At 41.2% G+C, this 19,302-nt stretch overlaps 1 protein-coding gene across 1 annotated transcript; it reads left to right on the top strand.

Moving 5' to 3' along the window:
• The first annotated feature begins 14,930 nt into the window (after positions 1 to 14,930).
• Positions 14,931 to 18,904, top strand: LOC148035981 (uncharacterized). Its single transcript, XM_087677976.1, has one exon. The coding sequence runs from the start codon at positions 15,121 to 15,123 to the stop codon at positions 18,814 to 18,816; it is 3,696 nt and encodes a 1,231-aa protein (XP_087534102.1). The 5' UTR covers positions 14,931 to 15,120; the 3' UTR covers positions 18,817 to 18,904.
• Positions 18,905 to 19,302: the final 398 nt, after the last annotated feature.

The following is a 19,302-nucleotide window of genomic DNA, read 5'->3' on the forward strand; positions in this document are numbered from 1 at the left end:
GATGTATCTAAATCAAATGAATCCAATGATGTATTGCCATCCAATGGGCACCTCCCACAATTGTAATGTCCATCATTAGTATTAATGATGTAGGCAAGGGGACAAATTTCTATATCATTTGCTTACATTTTGTTTTAGTCACAGCACATACTTATGAGTATGATAGGGACTTTGGGAGAAAATCTTATTTTGTAATCATATTTCTGATGATAGTGACAATTGGTAATGATTGACCATGTATGAGGGGGGGGGGATGTTAAGACAAAGTTGTAGATAAGGATAAAATCTTGGATAAGATAAGGACAGGTCAGTATGTGGACAAAAGGATATCATAGATATCCACTTTGTAAATATCTCAAATATTTGGAGATGGAGCTCACCTACCTCATTTAATGTACCATGTATATATACGACTACTAGCAATGAAATGTCCAACTGCAGTTCACTCCTTTCTCTATATTTTCTCTATCTCTTTCTCTTATTGTGCACATTATCCTCTTATCTTCAAGTTCCTGGTTTTCGCTACATGGTATGAGAGCACTAGGTCCTATCTTTCTAGCTTATCATACTCTCCTCAAAATCACAAACCACTCGTCCTTGTTTACTCTCATTCTTCCAATGGCGTTCGTCAATGCTACTACCTCCTACAACTGACACATCAAGATCGACAAACTCAATGGAAGCAACTATCAAGTGTGGAAGTTAAGGATGGAACTTTACCCATCTCAAACAAACCTATGTAATATTATCAATGGCAAGGAAGAGTGCCATGAACAAGAAGGAGCAGACAAGGAAGATTGGATGCAAAGAGATGTAGCTGTGAAAATGGAAACACTTGTCCATTGTGGAGATCGAGTACAACTAGTAAGAACAATACCCACTACAAAATGTATTTGGGAATTCTTCAACAATACATATGAACACACAGATATTATTCTTAGAATAGTGACAATCTTTGCTAGATGAAACCATAATATCTAGTTTAGTCATCTCAGAAGAATTCCACCTTCTCTCTCTCAACTTCCATTTTGTCAAGCTTGTTCTCTCAGTAAGGCCACAAATCTTCCTTATCACAAATCTTCCATTTTGTCAAGCTTGTTCTCTCAGTAAGGCCACAAATCTTCCTTATCCCAAATCTTACTCCATTACAACTCAACCTTTTCAATTAGTACACTCTGATATTTGTAGTCCAATAAATCCTATTTCTCTCACTAGCGCAAAATACTTTATGGTACTTATTGATGATTATTCAAGATACACTGTTGTATATTTTCTCACAAAGAAGTCACATTCCTCTCCAATTTCCAAGAATATACAACTGAAAATAAGCATGAGTTACAACTCAAAGCTCTTTGAACAGGCAATTGCAAGGCCTTTGGCATTCAACATGAGTTTACCATACCACATCATCCACAGCAAAATGGAGTTGCCAAATGCAAAAATTGTACACTACTCAATGCCACAAGATCCATGCTATCACTAGCTCATCATGGAAAAGAATATTGGGAAGAAGCAATTGCTACAACAACATATCTTCAAAACAGGTTGTACTCAAACTCTCTACACAAAAATACTCCTTACGGATTGTGGTTTGGTCACCCTCCTGACTTATCACATCTTAAAGTCTTTGGATGCACTGCATTTCTTGTCAATCAAGATCACAAATCCAAGTTTTCTCCCAAAACCACATAACTAATTTTTACAGGATATGGTGAGCCACATGGTCACAAGGCCTATCGCTTCTATGATCCAACTGACAAGGTCTTTATTTATGGTCGAAGTGCCATCTTTCATGAAGTTAATCCTCTTCCATCCAACACAACACAATGCCCATTTCTCATACTTTAACCCGTCAACGAATCTCTGACATTAGACATGCCTCATATAAGGCCCACCATATCTTTGACAGAATCCACTTCTCACACTTTATCCTGTCAATGAATCTCCGACATTAGACATGCCTCATATAAGGCCCACCATATCTTTGACAGAATCCACTCCTTCTAATTCTATCCACATAGGCTCTTCACCATTATCATCATACTTATCTCATTTTAAAGGTCCAAAGTTGGTTGGTTCATGTAAACAACCCTCACCTCCAGAATTTTCAATCCTTAATATATCATATCCAACCTTAGCCAAAGTTTCAAAAGCTATTAATCAGCATACTCACAAAAAACTCATGCCACCTGATGTCATCGCACCAATCCAAAGGGCATCGAATAATCATGCCAGGCAGCAACTTGCGTCTCCAATCGCCAAGCGAGAGCAACTGTCACCCTCACTACACGACACACAACAAAAGGCTTCTTCGCTTAGTCCCAGGCTGCTAGCTGCTCCACTCCACGACAAGCAGATATAGGCATTTTCAATGAATCCCAAATGGCAACAACTGGTGCACAATGATAGCTCGACTACTGCCTATCCAGAACAACAACCTGCCCCCATTTACAATAAACAAATTCACACTTCAACTCTCCCGAATACTCTCTTATCTCCACAGCTTCAAAGCTCCCAATATGATACAGTAAATCTATATAACCAGCAAGTCTCCTATCTCCCACAAGCTCCATTTTATCGGCAGAATTAGAATCCTCTCCATGCCTCTACTCCACAAATAGCGCCATCCTCTTCCCCTAAAGGGCACAAACCTCGAAGGTCTGCTCGCATAGCAGCAATGTCTTCAACATCAAGCAATACTTCCCCTATGGCTCTCATTGTTACGACTCTACGGCCTCCATCTCCAGGTTCTCCATCAATGCCCATTACTCTATTCAGTACTTCCAACTCCAACACTAAAGAGGTATAATCACAATCAACTCCTTGCTTCAAAAACTTACATGATCTTCATCTTCAAGCTAACATTGCCCTTGGCCAAGCTTGAGATTCGCCTCCAATCACTATTCCTGAACCCCCAATTTTCCCTTATGTTACTCAAGCACTTCAAAGTTTTGAAGCCTCTCAATGATGGCAAGCTACAATGCTTGATGAATACAAAGCTCTTCTTCACAACAACACCTGGAAATTGGTACTCCTTCCTCCTAGAGAATGTGCAATAAGCTGCAAATGGGTACTTCGCAAAAAGCTCAAACCAGATGGCTCCATTGACAAGTACAAAGCTCAACTTGTAGCTCATGGTTTCGAAGAAATTGAAGGCCTCCATTATGAAAGTACATTCTCTCCTGTACTTTCTTTATCCTCCTTATGGGTATTACTCTCCATGGTAGCTCATTTTTAAATTGATTCTTCACCATATTGCTACCTTCTTGCATGGTCACTTAGAAGAAAAAATCTATATGTCTGAGCCACCAAACTTTGTTGATCCAAAATTTCCTACACATGTTTGTCTATTGCATAAAGCACTTTATGGCCTAAAACAGGTACCAAGGCAGTGGTACACTCGTATTCATTCTCACATACTACACCATGGCTTTTGGAGGCTAGAAATAGACCACAACATTTATACTCTTCTTCAGGGAAACACCATCATTATCTTAGGTCTCTATGTTGATGACAGTCATATTCTTGCCAACTCTCCTCACGCAATGTCCAAAGCCAAATCTATAATATCTTCTCAGTTTGCTATAACAGACTATGGTCCTTTGCATTACTGTCTTGGCATTGAAATTGAACAGTCACCCACATCCATCAAAATACATCAACATGCCTACATTATGTCTATTCTCTCTCGTTATTCTATGCTAAAATGTAATCCCATGGTCACTCCACTTGCCCAAAATCTCCAATTGAGTCTATCCTCATCCCATTCTCTTTCAACTGACCAGGCTCGTGAAATGGAGACTATTCCTTATATGGAAGTACTTGGATGTCTTCGATATCTAATTACTTCTACCCATCCAAATTTATATTATGTAGGACACATTCTCTCCAAAGCCATGCATAAACCCACTTATGAACATTGGAAGCAACTCAAATGGGTCTTACGATATCTAAAGGCAACCTCAAATGTGGGAATTTGTTTTACAAAAGACAACAATGATTTTCTCTTACAAGCCTATTCTGATGCAGATTGGAGTCGTGACCTTGCTACCCAAAGATCTCTCAGTGGTTTTATCATTACTCTAGCAGGAGGTTCCATCTCTTGAAGCACCAAACAACAACACTCCATATACTCTCTACTATTGAAGCCGAACATGTGGCATGGAGCATGGCCGCCCAAGAAATAATTTACCTGAAGAAACTCTTGGAAGACATCAATTTTGGGTATCAACATTAGCAAATCCCAATCTTCACCGATAATAAAGCATCAATCTCTATCATTCAAGGCCCAAAATTAAGTATTAAACTCCGCCATATTGATATGAAATATCATTTTGTACATGAATTAGTTGAAAATTCCCATATCATCCTTCAATATGTACCATCATGTGATAATGCTGTTGATTTCCTCACCAAATCAGTTCCTCACTTGAAGCACAAAATTGCCATGCAAATCCTTTGCATGATCTGATAGGGAGGGGAAAACATTCTAGCTAAATTGATGAATTGAATGTAATCTTTTATTTCTCTACAAATACCTATGGAATCCTTTTGAGAGGGCATGTTAAGATAAAGTTGTGGATAAGGATAAAATCTTGGATAAGATAAGGACAAGTCAGTATGTGGACAAAAGGATTTCATAGATATCCACTTTGTAAATATCTCATATATTTAGAGATCTTGGTAATTATTTTTGCCTGTAGTTATGTTTGTCATTGTGACATCTCCCTTTGAAAGATCCTAATGGGAGAATGTGAAAAAGATCATGCGTGCCTACTTATGGCGTTATGGAGAGAAACAAAGGTATGAAAGATGATCACAATAGATACAACAGACAATGGATTGGAATTTGAGCTTATTCATGAGAAGGCTAAGAGGCATGCTTTGAAGTTGCTCTCTAGATTAGATTAAGAAGAACCTTGGGCCCTGATTTCCATGTCAATCTTGAATCAAGCACAAGTGGAAGGATGCCATTAGGAGGAACTCAATTGGGAAGATAAGATATTGGTTGTCAACTCCAAAATTCAAGTTAAGGGGCATATTACTGTAAGGAGGCTGCTAACATTATGGAGAAGTAGATTAAAGGTGCTAGAGTTGGGGCGAAGATGGCACTAGGAAGGGGGACGTAACATTGCAGTCCCTCTGGACCTTCCCCTTTGCATTTCAAGACAAGAAAGCTTGACTTTCCTCCAACCCAAAGCTCTACAAGAGGGTCACGTCAAAAGTTTTGCTCAAATGATAGATCTTTGGGAAGTAACCTCAAGGTCCTTGGGGTTGAAGAGGCCAAGGATAAGTTCAAATTGGAAGATCAAGAACCCATGTTGCTATAATAGATTTTGTAGAAGATAGATGAAAAGTGGCTAAAGGAGGCCAAGGTTGGCGGTCTTGTTAGAGTCCTCCAATGCTTAGTTGACCACAAGGACAAATCAGCCTGCAAAGTCAAGAGGTGAAGGGACTTGAATAAGAAATGAAGGGAGATTGCAGGAATAGTTGCTAAAGAATGGAAGACCCCTTACCCAAAAACTACAATTAGGACATGGCACAGGTGCTTGACTAGGCCATGGAGAGCCACACCCAATCAAAGGTTAAATTTGCTTTAATGGAAGGTGATGGCTAGGGAGCTACCCACTAAATAAAAAGTTGCTAAGTACACTAGATGTAGCACAACTTGTGGATTCTATGTCACTCACATAGAGACAACTAACCTCACTTTTTGAAACTACCAGGAAGCCAACATGATTTGAGGAGTATGAAGGAGTGAATCACAAACGTGTTCAATATGCTCAATGCCCCACCCTTGTAAGGTGCCATGTGTGAACATAGACATTGGTTGGGTCCTAACTTATATGTCAGACAAGGTTTATGTGATTGGATGGGAAAAAGGTAACCTTTGATCATCTAGCCTTTGGGTTAGATAAAGTATTATGTTGGTAGCAACTTGAGGCACAATGCATCGAGTTACAGGGTGTGGGAGTTATCAAGGACTACCTCGGTAACTAATGTCCTTGGAATATTTCTTTACTGACTAGGGAAGGTTCATAATATTGTTAAAAAGGTTGACTAGACTACCTTCTCAGGCTATAAAAAGAAGACCCCTCCAAAGCTATCATCAATCAATCTTTCACCTAATTAGAGTTCTTCTAGCTACCCTTAAGCTCTTCACCTATCATTTGTCATCAGGATCACTATTAAAGCTTCATAGTGGAAGCGCACGGGTGGATATATTTGTATTAGTTCGTTAAAGATAAAAGAAATTTCTATTCTTCTTATATTTGATGTGTGTTCTCTACTCCTTGCTTAGATTCTTTCCGTTGTGTTATGTAATTTCTACATGGTATCAGAGCTCAAGGGCTTTGAGGAGTGAAGAGTACATTATTGTATGTTGCATTAGGTAGCAGTGTTGGTACATCAGATGGTGCTACTACTATATCAACAATTCAAACACTAAGGATTTGTCCATCAACCTTTAGTGAAGGTAAGTTAGATGGTACAAACCACAGTTTATGAAAGTTTAAAATTACAACTATCCTTGATTCTTATGAGCTTCTAGAGATGATGCTAGGGACTAATCCAGAACCACAACCCACCTCCAATCCATCAAATTCAAGTGTTGTGATTTCTCCAAATGCAAAACTTCTACGAGCTTCAAAATAAAGAAACACAAATGCATTACATACCTTTGTTACAAGTTATTTTGATAGTGTTTTGATTTTGATTCATCATATAACCAAGGCATCACATGCTTGGGACATATTGAGAAGTTAGTATGAAACACAAAATCAAACAAGGATTTAGAACTTGGAGAATCAACTAGCAATGGAGAAGTTTGCTAAATGAGAGACAATTGAAGCATTCATCACTCAAATCAAGAATCTACATGACCAGATGGTTGGTGTTGGGATACAAAAGACTATTGAGGAGCTAGCTCTGAGATGTCTTCAAATTTGTCCACCAAAGTTTGATGGATTGGTAACTATTCTAAACACTCCGGTGAGACCCCAAACCTTGATGTTTGAGAAATTTTGTGCACTATTAATGGAGGAGGAGTTGCAACTTAAAGCTCGAGAAGGTAGTAGTAGTGGAGATGTTGCATTCTCTATCAATGCAAAAGGCAAAGGTGGTTCCTCTACCAATGGTAGCAAGAAGAAGAAGGGTGGTAAGAAAAAGTTTCAAGGAGAGTGCTTCGACTGCAAGGAGAAAGGACATACAATGGCAAATTATTATGTCAAGAAGGCAGATGAAAATAATGGCACTATGAAGACTAAAGGGAAGGAGATAGCCAATATGGCCAAGACAGAGTTGGAGTTATTCATGGTGATCATTGCAGAAGTATGTTTCTCAATACAAGAAATATCTACTACTAACTTATAGGTAGTGTATAGTGGTGCCTCCCGTCGTCACATGACCAATAAGAAGGTCTATATAGTTCTATAAAGCCTCTACAAGAATCCATCACTGTGATAGTTGGAAGTGATGTAAAATACCTTATTGAGAGCACATGTACTATTTCCTTTATTAGTGTGTAAATGGTGAACTAAAAATTCTTTCAAATGTATTATATATTTTAGAGATTAGGAGAAATCCACTATCAATTGCTTTATAAAAAATGAACTTGGCCATGAGGTGAGATTCACTAAGACAAGTGCAAAAATCATCGATAGTGCTAGGAAATTTGTTAGCAAAGGAGAAAGAAGGAACAATGACTTGGCCATGAGGTGAGGTTCACTAAGACAAGTGAAAAAATCATCGATAGTGCTAGGAAATTTGTTAGCAAAGGAGAAAGAAGGAACAATATGTGTTGGCTAAGTGCTCTTACAACCACCACTAGTGTGGGTACAAGTAAACTTTTGCATAAAAGATTTGGTCACATTGGTTTTGCAATGTTAAAGGAGATGCATAAGCAAGCCATAGTTGCTCACCTACCTGCAGTAAACTGAAATAAAGGAACCATGTGAAGCTTCTATGATGGGCAAGCAACAGAGAAAGGCATTTCCACAAGAAAGTAGGAATAGAACAAATGCTCCTTTGGAGTTGGTGCATGTTGACTTGTGCAGTAAAATACCTACACAAGCCTTGGAAGGATCTTCTTTATTTTGTGCTAATTGTCAATGACTACATTAGGAAGATGTGGCTATACTTACTTTATGATAAGACTCAAGCTTTTGGTAAGTTTATAAAATGGCTAAAACTTGTTGAGAATGAAACATGGCAAAGTGTGAAGAAGTTTAGAATACATGGTGGTGGTGAGTTTAACTCAAAGGAGTTTGACTTTTGCAATAGCAATGGGATTAAGTATCAATTGGCAATACTGTTAGAAGATAGGCATAGGAACCCACTATAAGCAAGGGAGTATGAGGGCAGATGGGTGTGAATAGCCCTAGGGGTAGGGAAAACCCTAGCTTGGCAGAGGCTATATAAACAACCTATGGGTCACTATCAAGTGTGAGATAGAGTGTACCCAAGTTGTACCTTGAGCAACTTATTAAACAAGAATTTATTCTTGTACTTTGAGCCTCTTTCTCCCTCTTGTGCACACATTCCAATGCTACAACTCTGCTTTCAAACATGGTATCATAGCCTCCTCTAATCCCCTCAGCTTTCTATATCCTCAGCCTCACTAAGTGCATAAGATAGTCCATCTCTTCATCTTTTACCTCTTGACTCCATAGCCAAACCAGTCCCATCTCTGATGGAGGACCTAGGGAGGACAAAGGAGGCCATATCAGCTCCTTGTTTCTTCTGAGGAACTCTTCCACATCTCAGGGCGCAGTTGCCTATCACCATAGACCTTGGAATAAGGCATGCAGAAGGACGGCATTACGCTCTGAGTCAGATCGACGTAGTTCTGGGCAGGCGACTACTTCGTGCTGAAACGCGGGCTGTAGGAGATGCATTGATGGCAGCTACCATAGGGCTTTTGTAGTCCTCCTAGGGGGCCATCTACTCCTAAGAGGGCTCTGAGAAATTCAACCTCTGTTGACTGCTACAAGCCAAGCCAAACCCTAACTGTGGGTCTCTGGTGGCAACCATAGCCAGGAGCTTTAAGCTTCATACATTTTCAATTTTTTTTTCAATGTTTGGTCATCAACAGTGATTTTAATCACTAAGTCAAGCCTTATAGAGTGTGTTATTAATTTGGAAATCTCGTTTCAAAAGTTTCTCTACTCGAAGAGTCAACATCAAGCTCATTAAGACTGACATTTGCCATCTCTAGCAACATGAGCTACAGATGAGTGCTTATAAGCACTAAGGCACTTTGTTTAAAGCATCATTGCTGCTAATACCTACACAATCTGAATGCTTTTATCAAGAAATGGAAACAACTAAATGCTCTGCTTAAAATTCTAAGGCTATGTGTACAATTATAAACACATAGACCATCATACACTAGAAATGTATTGCATATCTTGAGTGACTTTGTTTCAAGTACACTGGTCAATGAAATCAAAAGGATGAGTGTCATTGTACTCTCCTCAGAATCATCAACAACAAGCATTGAGATCATGGACCAACCTTGTCCAACACAAGCTTCATCCACTAAGCCATACCACAAGGAGGAGCTTGAAGTCTAGTCTAGGTTTACTTCATTAAAACCTAAAAAGACTATTAAACCTTGGAAGAAGATTGCACATAAGAAAGGACCACCACAGTCATACCTTGAAATATTACATGTGTATGATTTTCAGCCTTTCTCCTCCTTGCAACTTTGATTTCAATTGTTTGATTTGCGTTCACATTCAGTGGAAAAATTGTAAGAGACTAGACATTGCCCTTGTCCTAACAAGTGGTAAGATCTTCCCAATGGCCACAACATATGCTGATGTCCATCCTCAAATTCAAAAGTTTGATGGCAAAGATTTCCACCCATGGCAGGTACTTATAAAGTACAAAATGATGGAGAGAGGGTATTGGCCTCTCATTCAAGGCACTAGAGTTGTAAACTCTGCAAATCTAATTGATATAGAGGATGACCAATGTGCCCAAGCAATCATAATGCTACACTTAGATGAGTCCCTGATTCATCATGTTGATCAACTAAACACTGCTAAAGAAAAATGGGATGAGCTTGAAAAACTCTATGGAACCACTGGTAAAAATACTAAAATCTTCCTTAAAATTGAAATCTTTAGCTTGGAATATAAATTAGGAGAAGATTTGGAAAAATTCATCTCTCACATGAAGGGACTTATGGCACAGCTTGCCTTTGTACAAGCTCCAATACATGAAGAAGATGCTATTGCTATTCTCCTAAAAGCTGTAAAACAAGTGTTTCCTACTCTTGTAACCACTCTCACCAACATTCCAGATCCTACATTGGCAAGTACCATTCAATCTTGTTTGGATGAAGAAAAGAGGAACCACAAAGAAAGCAGCAACAGTCAGACATCTTCAACTTCCCGTGATCAAGTATTGGTACATACAGCTCTCACTAGATGTTCTTTCTGTAAGAAAAAAGGACATCTTGTAAACAATTGTTAGAAGAAGTATCCCGAGAAAATGAAATGTAAGAAGACATGGCATATCACTAGTAAATGCCCCAACACTCCTAATGTACCCAAAGAATTGGTGGCCAACTATGCCTCCAATCCATTTGAAGATTAACTGTTTTGACTCTTGTAAGCTTGATTTACACTCTTGTAAGCCTGATTTATAAAGGCATCGCAAGAAGGGAGGGACATCTTACATGCCTTGTAATCCATTGCCACCCTGGCATTGAGGGGGGTGTTAGAAGATAGGCATAGGAACCCACTTTAAGCAAGGGAGTATGAGGGCAGATGGGTGTGAATAGCCCTAGGGGTAGGGGAAACCCTAACCCTAGCTTGGCAGAGGCTATATAAATAGCCTATGGGTCATTATCAAGTGTGAGATAAAGTGTACCCAAGTTGTACCTTGAGCAACTTATTAAACAAGAAATTGTTCTTGTACTTTGAGCCTCTTTCTCCCTCTTGTGCACACATTCCAATCCTGCAACTCTGCTTTCAAACAAATACCTCATATACCTCAACAAAATGGTATTGTTGAACATCGAAATTGTAGCATTGTGGAAATAGCAAGGTATATACTTAACGGGAAGGGATTGCCTAACCAATTTGGGTAGAAGCTGTTAACATTGTAGTCTGCATTTTCAACCGGGGTTACATAAATGTTGTTAAGGGCAAAACTCCTCATGAGGGCTTTCTAGTAAAAAACCATCTATCTCACATTTTAGAACTTTTGGATATGAATCTTATGCACATGTTCCAAAGGATAAGAGAAACAAGTTAACTTCAAAAATCACAAAATGTATCTTCTTAGGTTATAGTAATGAGCAAAAGGCTTATAAATTGTTTGTCCAAGAGGCAAAGAAGATCATAACAAGCTGTGATGTGGTGTTCAAGGAGCAGCCACATACAATTGAGAAGGATAATATAAGTTCTTCCACTTTATCATCGAGTGAAGAAGTAATCCACTATAAACCTATCTTAAGAGTTGTCCCAATCCTTAAGGAGAAGGAAACATCATCTTCCGATGATGAGGAAAAAGTTCACCAACTTGCAATCATGCCATTGGAAAAGCCATTGCCACAATGGGTGAAGCAGCTCTATGATAATAGTAATCTTATGCCTACCACAGTTGAGGAAAAGGCAGATGGACCAACGAGGTGTTTGAGAATAGAGGAGTAAAGAAAGGCTTCTGCTCACATAGTCAATATGGCCTTGATGGCTGACATTATGAGAGAAGTAAAGGAATTAGTAGACTTTGAAGAAGCACTTGCCGAATCTAGCATGGAGAGAAGCTATGCAAGTTGAGTATGACAACATAATGAAAAATGATACTTGGGAGCTAGTGGATCCAGAAAAGTGAAAGATTATTTGTATCAAACATGTTTGGAAGATAAAGTACAAGGTTGATGGTAGTTTAGAAACGTACAAAGCCAAATTAGTTGCATAGGGATTTTCAAATGTTGAAAGATTTGATTTTCAAGAATCATTTGCTCCAACTGCTAAGATAGCCACTATTCATATAGTACTTATAATGGGCGCTCATAAGAAGTGTCCAATTTATCAAATGGATATTAAATGAGTATTCTTGGATGGAGACCTCAAGGAGGAGGTGCACATGGCTCAGCCACTAGGGTTTGAGGCCCCCCATTTCTAAGAACAAAGTTTGTAAGTTGAAGAAGGCATTGTATGGGTTGAAACAAGCCCCTAGAGTATGGTACCATTGGATAGATAAATTATTTTTAGGCTTGAATTTCAAAAGATGCGCCCTAGGTGCTAATTTGTATGTTTACAAGGATAGTAAAAATGTGTAGTCATTGTCCTATACATGGACAACCTTTTTATTATAGGTGACTATGAAGATATGATCCATTGGACTCGAAAGGCTTTGAGCTCTGAGTTTGAAATGACAAACTTGGGCTTGTTGCACTGTTGTTTGGGGATTGAAGTCTAGTAAGAGTATGGCAAAATCTTTATCTCTTAAAAGAAGTATTTATGGGAGATATTAAAAGCATTTGGCATGACCAAGTGTAAGGAGATAGCTACACCTATGGATGTTAATGTGAAGTTATCCATTGAGAATATGTTAGCACTAGCACACATTGGGAGGTATAGGAGGTTGGTCAGCAGCCTCATCTACTTATATAATACCAGGCCAGATATTAGTTTTGCTGTTAGTGTTTTGAGCAAGTTCTCAAACAAACCATGAGAAAGTCATTGAAAAGTTGGGATGCAGGTGCTCAACTACTTGAAGGGAGCTCTCGAGTATGGTATCACATGAACTGTGACTCAGATTGGGCAGATGATAGTGATTCCAAGAAATTAGTTTATGGATATTGTTTCTCTTTAGGCTCAAGAATCTTCTCTTGGGTCAGTAAGAAGCAACCAACTATGGCATTGTCTTCTATTGCAGCAGAGTACAAGGCAGCTTGCTTTGTTACATGTGAAGTCGTATGGTTAAGGAGGATCCTATAGCATATAGGAGTATAAGATGAAGATCCAACAGTGCTAAGATATGACAATTAGAGTTGCATCACCATTGCCAAAAATCCAGCTTTTAATACATGCACCAAACACATTGAGATCCAGTATCAATATGTGCGGAAGAGCTGGTCTACTATCCAACAAAGGAGAATGAAGCATATATCTTCACTAAAGCTCTTATGAAGGATCTACTTAAAGTTTATCTTTAAAGACTCGGTGTTGGGGTGAGGATGTAGTTCACTTACAGGTGAACATCGAGGTGGGGTGTTAGATATGCTCAATGTCCCACCCTCGTAAGGTGTTAGCGATGATCCATGGTGTTGTAAGTTGTAAGGCCCCCATTATAAGGAGAAACCATGTGTGAGCATGATAGTGGGGCCTTGACTTGTATGTCAAATGAGGTCTATGTGAACAGATGGCAAAAAGGTGACCTTTGTGGATCTAGCCTTTGGGTTAGATAGAGTAGTTATGCTGGTAGCAACTTGAGGCACAATGCATTGAGTTACGGGGTGTGGGAGTTATTATGGACCCTTATTTTAGGATTTGGGGGTCACGGAAGGGGTCTCAAGGGTGCTAATGGCCCCCCCTTTGACGGGGGCTTGTAGGGCAACTCCTCTGGCTTGACAATAAAGAGAATATTCCCTGACGATTAAGGAAGGTTCATATAATATGGTTAGACAAGCCGACTAGATTACCTTCTCAGGCTATAAAAAAGGACCCCTCCAAAGCCATTGCCAATCAATCTTTCATGCAATTAAAGTTCTTCTAGCTACGCTTAAGCTCTTCACTTATTATATGTCCGAATTGCTATCTAAGTTTTACAATGGAAGTGCATAAGTGGACAGAGCCATCTTTGTATTAGTTCGTTCGAGATTAAAGTAGTTTCTATTTTGCTCATATTTGTCGTGTGTTCTCTACTCCTTGCTTAGATTCTATTTGTACTGTGTTCTGCAATTTCTACAAAAGGCTGGTTTGAACGAATATATTAGCATGAGAGGAGTTGACAATATAATTTTCATGTGCATTATTAAAAAAACACTTTGAACACTCATGATGGACTACCAACAGTCAGCCATTGTGGGATAATGTAGTTAGTTGGCCACTGTGGGTGGCTAGTGGAAGAGGGAGGTGGAGGATTCAGCCAACGGAGATGGAACCGCTTGTGCTGGGTGCAAATTGGAAGGAGAGTATTGGTGGATAGATAGGAGATTCGATGATAGGTGTTGCTGGAAGACAATGTCCATGGGAGTAACGAGAATGGAGGGCCTTACTTATGAGGGTGTGGGAGAGGGTTGGTAGATTGCATGTGAAGGGTGGGGTGGTATGCATTTGATTGGTTGTCCCAACCTCCCATAGATTTGTCTACCCCTTGTGGGAAGGTAACCCTTTTTTAACACATTCTTCGTAGGGGGTTTGGCTGCCCGTTTGCAAACACTGTGCAAGAACATGCTCTTAGGCATGAACACTGCCTAAGGAAAACACATAATCAGTAATAAACTATGATCATGGTCTAAATGTGTTGCCCAAGGACAACACTAATAAATTATCATCACTTCATCACTGCCTAAGGGCAAAGGGTTACGGTAGAAAATTATGATAAGGAATCACGAGTATTATCATGGTTCATGAATCACGAGTGTGTTTGCTGTTATGAGACATTGTGAAGGGAGGTTAAGGTGCTCTTTAAAGAAACATTAAATCTGCAGGAGAGAGAAGGTGATCGGTTTCTGACTTTTTTCCAGAGGATTCGATTTTCAAACACGAGTGCGGCTGCGGCCAATTGAACGCGAGCGGCGACTCTCGAGTCCATCGTGGGTTTGTGAGAGAGCCCGGGAAGCAAAGAGCCGTTAAGAAAAAGGCAGGCGATTAAAAACAAAAACAAAAAAAAAAAAGAAAGACCAAACGTTTTAACGGCAAAATTAAGTGGGGCAAAAATTTGAAAACAATGGATTTGAAAATGGCGACTCCCCTTCTTGCCATCGGCTCGCACCTCACACACTCTTTTGTACCCACACACAACCTGTCAAAACCCCATAGCCGTAAACCTCCTGCTCTGTCATGAACATTTAGTCCTTCTTCGCTCGTCTTGCCGACATAGCCCTCGTTCTCGCCCCTCCCATAGCCTCAGAATCTAGTTTTCAGTCCAATCCTCGCCATGCCTTTCCGCAGGAGGAGCCGCAACCCCCCCTCCCGCCGTGCCTCTTCCCCCGAAAAGGAGAACAATGCCCTAGGTGCCGACCACGAGTCCATCTCCCCTCGCCTCGTCCGCTGCCAAAGCGACAACAGCGCTCAGCAGCGCACGTTCGGGGGCCTCAGGGCCAACGCAAGCCGTGGCGGACACGGACACCCTGGCGCCACGGCCGCCGCCAAGCAAAACCTGGCGCTGTCCGTAGACGAGAAGATGTCCAACCTCGTCCAGCTCAACGCTTCCCTTGTCAAAGAGGTCTCCTCGCTTAGGGTTTCTCAGAGGGAGCTCAGCGACCAAATCCAAGCTCGAGAGGAGAGCCTCCAGAAGAGCCAGGCCTGCGCTGACCGACTTCTCTCGGAAAGAAAGAGCTTACAAAATGATTACTCCAAGCTTCAGCTAGAAATTTCCTCTCTTAGGGAAGAAAACGACCGAATGCACGCAGAAAAGCAAGAATTGCTTGCTGCAAAGAAGGAGCTGCAAGATCATCTTTCCGTTTCGTGCTCCAGGGAGGAAGGGATGAGCCAGAAACTCCAAGCCGTGCAGGAGGAGATGAGCCTCCTACTGGAAGAGCTAAGGCACACCCGGTCCTCTGCCGAAAATCAGCTAGGCTCCCTCGCCCGCGAGGTCGAGGAGCTCCGGGCCGAAAACAGCAGGCTAGTGCAGGAGGTTGCTTTCTTCAAAGAAGACATTTCTCGCATGGGCCTCGAGAAAACTACTCTTCTAGCAGAAAAGCAGACATTGCTGCTTGAGATGAATAACCAGGAAACTCAGTTGTCCGCCTTCAATAAGAAGAGGCAAGAGCTGGAGCTGCTTTTGGAAGAAGAGAAGAAGTCTGCTGTAGCAGCGACAGATGAGCTTCTCCACAGTACCTATCAGATGGAGCAACTATTGAGGGAGAGGGCTGAGACAATCGATTCCCTGGAAGCTCTTCTTGAGAAGAGCAGTTCAGAATTGAGGGGACTCATGGCTGACATGGATGAGGAGAAGCACAAACATGGGCTTGAGATGGATCTCTGCAAAGAGGAGATAAGTCACCTTGCTGACAAAATCCGGTCTCTCGCCGAGGAGAAAGAAATGGTTTCTGCACAACTGCAAGAACTGCTGGTGCAAGAGCAGGAAAAGAATCTGGCAATGAAAGATGAGACTGACAAATTGCGCCTTCTGAATAAGAAGCTTGTCAGGGAAGTTGCGTCCACAAGACAAGAAGCAGATCATCTTAGCTCCCAAAGCAAAGGCGTGCTTGCCGAGAATCAGTCCATCATCATGGAGAAGGAGAAACTCGAAGCTGTTCTGTCTTCTTCCATTGCCGAGAGAACAGAGCTCATCGATCAGTTGGCTGCAGAAAAGAAGATGGCAGCTGCAGCTGAAGTGCAGATTTCTGAACTCTTGCGAGCCAAGTCTGAGCTTGAAGCCAGAATAGCCGCTTTCCTTGCTCAGCACCAAGAGCTCGTTGAAAAATTACAGTCGGAGAGGAATGCAACTGAAGTGCTCAATTGTGGACTGTTAGCAGAGAAGGCACAGATGGAAGCTTCTTTGTCAGCAGAGAAGGCACAGTTGGAAACTACTTTGTCAGGCTTATTAGCAGAGAAATCAGCTTTGGAAACGTCTTTCTCAGATATGAGATTATTGCAGGCAGAACTTTCTAGTCAACTGCAAGCAGAGAAGGAGACTGCATCTGTAGCACAGAAGAGTGTCTGTACTTTGAACGCCGACATTGAAAAGTTGCAGGTGAAGAATGAACAGCTTCTGAACCAATTGTCTTACTTGAAGGAAGAAGTCAATGGGCTGGGACTGGACAAAAGTATGTTGCTGTCTGAGAAGATGATGATACTTGCAGAGAAGGTGGAGCTTGAAGGCACCATCTCTGCGCTCAATTCCAAAGTACAGGTGATCAGTGAACAGCTAGAGGCAGAACATAAGATAGCGCTTGGAGGTCAGGAGACTCTTACTTCTTTGACCTCCGAACTCGAGAATCTTCAACTAGAGAATGAAAAGATGCAGTCTGAAGTAGCCTTTCTGAGGGAAGATTCATCTCGTTTAAGCATGGAGAAGATCACTTTGTTGGGGGAGAAGCAGGTCATGCTTGCTGATAAAATTGAGCTTGAAGGTTCACTTTGTGAACTGAGAGAGAACTTCAGGGAGATAGATGAACAGCTTCGGTCAGAAAGGATGGCTGCAGCAGCTGCTCAAGATGGCCTAATGTGTGAAATCGAGCATCTTCGACTTGGGAATGCGAAACTGACTGAAGAAAACGCCTCTCTGAACTCCAAAATTGATAGATGCGACCATGAAATTAAACAGTTGCTTTCAACAGTGAAGAAGGAGGAGGAAGAGCTAGCCAGATTACAAGTCGAGGCCAAGGTATTAGAAAGTACTGGTGTAGCTAAGAAAAGCGTCGAAGCTGAAAAAGCACTTCTGGAGAGTATACTGGAGGCTAAGAATGAAGCTGTCGCCAAGCTTGACGTTCAATTGAAGGAAGCATCTGAGCAGGCTACAAGCTTGCTAGATCAACTGTCAATGAAGAACGAAAGAATTTGTGAGCTAGAAGCACTCATTGTGGAGAAAGAGAGACAGGCAAAGATAGAGCTGGACAGCTTGCTGAAGGCTAAAGATGAACATGCAGCACAGGTCGAGCACCGATTAAGCGAGGTTTGCAGTCATGCTTCTGTACTCGAATCCAGATTAACCGCTGCTGTAGAGAATCGGACTGAACTTATGTCGCAGGTAAAGTGTCTGGAAAGTAACTTTACTGCCAAGCAGAATGAAGTCCTCCAAGCTGAAGATGTGATTAAGAAGTGTAAGGCACAATTGACCAAAGCAAGCGAGCAGGTGGCAATCCTCGAGGCCCAACTTGCTAGCAAGACTGAGAAGCAAAACGAGCTGGAACTGCAGGCAAAGGTCATGAAAAAGGACCTGCATCACATGTCATTGCAAGCAGAGAATGACGCTAAGGTGACGGCAACTATCAGGGAGCAGCTGAAGGAAGCATGCAAGAAAGTCGATGTGCTTGAGGCCAATTTAAAATCTAATGACCAATGTGAAAACGAATTGGAGTCGCACATGAAAGTCCTAACTAATGAGCTGCAGAACGCTTATCTGCATTCAGAGAAAGAGGCTATGGAGGCTAAGAAGAGAATTCAAGCATTGGAGGTTCAACTGGCAAACAGAGCTGAGAGGCAACAGGTATTGGAATTGCACGTAAAGATGGTGGAAAGCGAGCTGCTTGCTGCCCGTGCAGCAGTGATAGAGGCCAAGGCCAACTTAGGCAGCATATTGGATGCAGCCCATGAAAGATGTCTGGAAGAGCAGCAGTCAAAGCGAGATGAAGAAGGCTTTATGAAAATGCAGAGTAATGCAAGCAATGAGGTAATACAAGCAAGTAAAGAGACACCACCATCATCCTCTCTGGAGAAGACGTCCAGATCCAAGAGGAAGGCAAATAAATTGAAGCATAGGAAAGCTCAAACCATGGACGGACAAATCAGCAATGGTGCCTCCACAGCAAGTGGAGAAAGGGGCATTGATGAATCAAAGATGCAGAAAGCTAGGTTTATTGAGGCAAAATCTAAGATTATGAGAATAGCGCTGCCAGTTGTACTGATTTCGGCTAGCACTTTGCTGTATGCAGGGATCCAATCCTATCTCAGAGGGCTAGGAAACTAAGTTAGTGCTGCTATGTGACCGAACTCGCGGGTTCTCACACATATTCTCACAGTGGTGGAGCTTCAGCTTGAGCTCCCCTTCATGTTGCGGAAGTTTTGTAGTAACAATTTTGATCATTCACGTTTTGCAAGAGAACCAACTTACCGGATGAAGCTTTGCAAGCTTCATTATTTATCTTTTGGCAGATACAATCTGGGTTACCAGTTCCATGGCATCTCTACGACGTTGTGCAATTTCTTACTCTGAGTTGACAACTGGTAGAGCTTCAAAGCTGGCGTATTTGATAAATCCTTGGATCCCAATGGCTGTGTGCTTTTCTATTCTATTTGCTGCGTGCATAGTGCTACCACAACCTTTAGTATAATATTTGCATGCATCAAATACTCGTGTTAACCACCACGGCCTCTAATATGTTATTTGAATTTATCAAATACCTGTTAACCATCTACTACAGTAAGTTTAGTGTATTTTCAGTCAAGTTTGTAG

Source organism: Lygodium microphyllum, chromosome 5 (assembly GCF_053477565.2).
Source record: "Lygodium microphyllum isolate KBCC chromosome 5, Lygodium_microphyllum_v1.1.10, whole genome shotgun sequence".
NCBI lineage: Eukaryota > Viridiplantae > Streptophyta > Polypodiopsida > Schizaeales > Lygodiaceae > Lygodium > Lygodium microphyllum.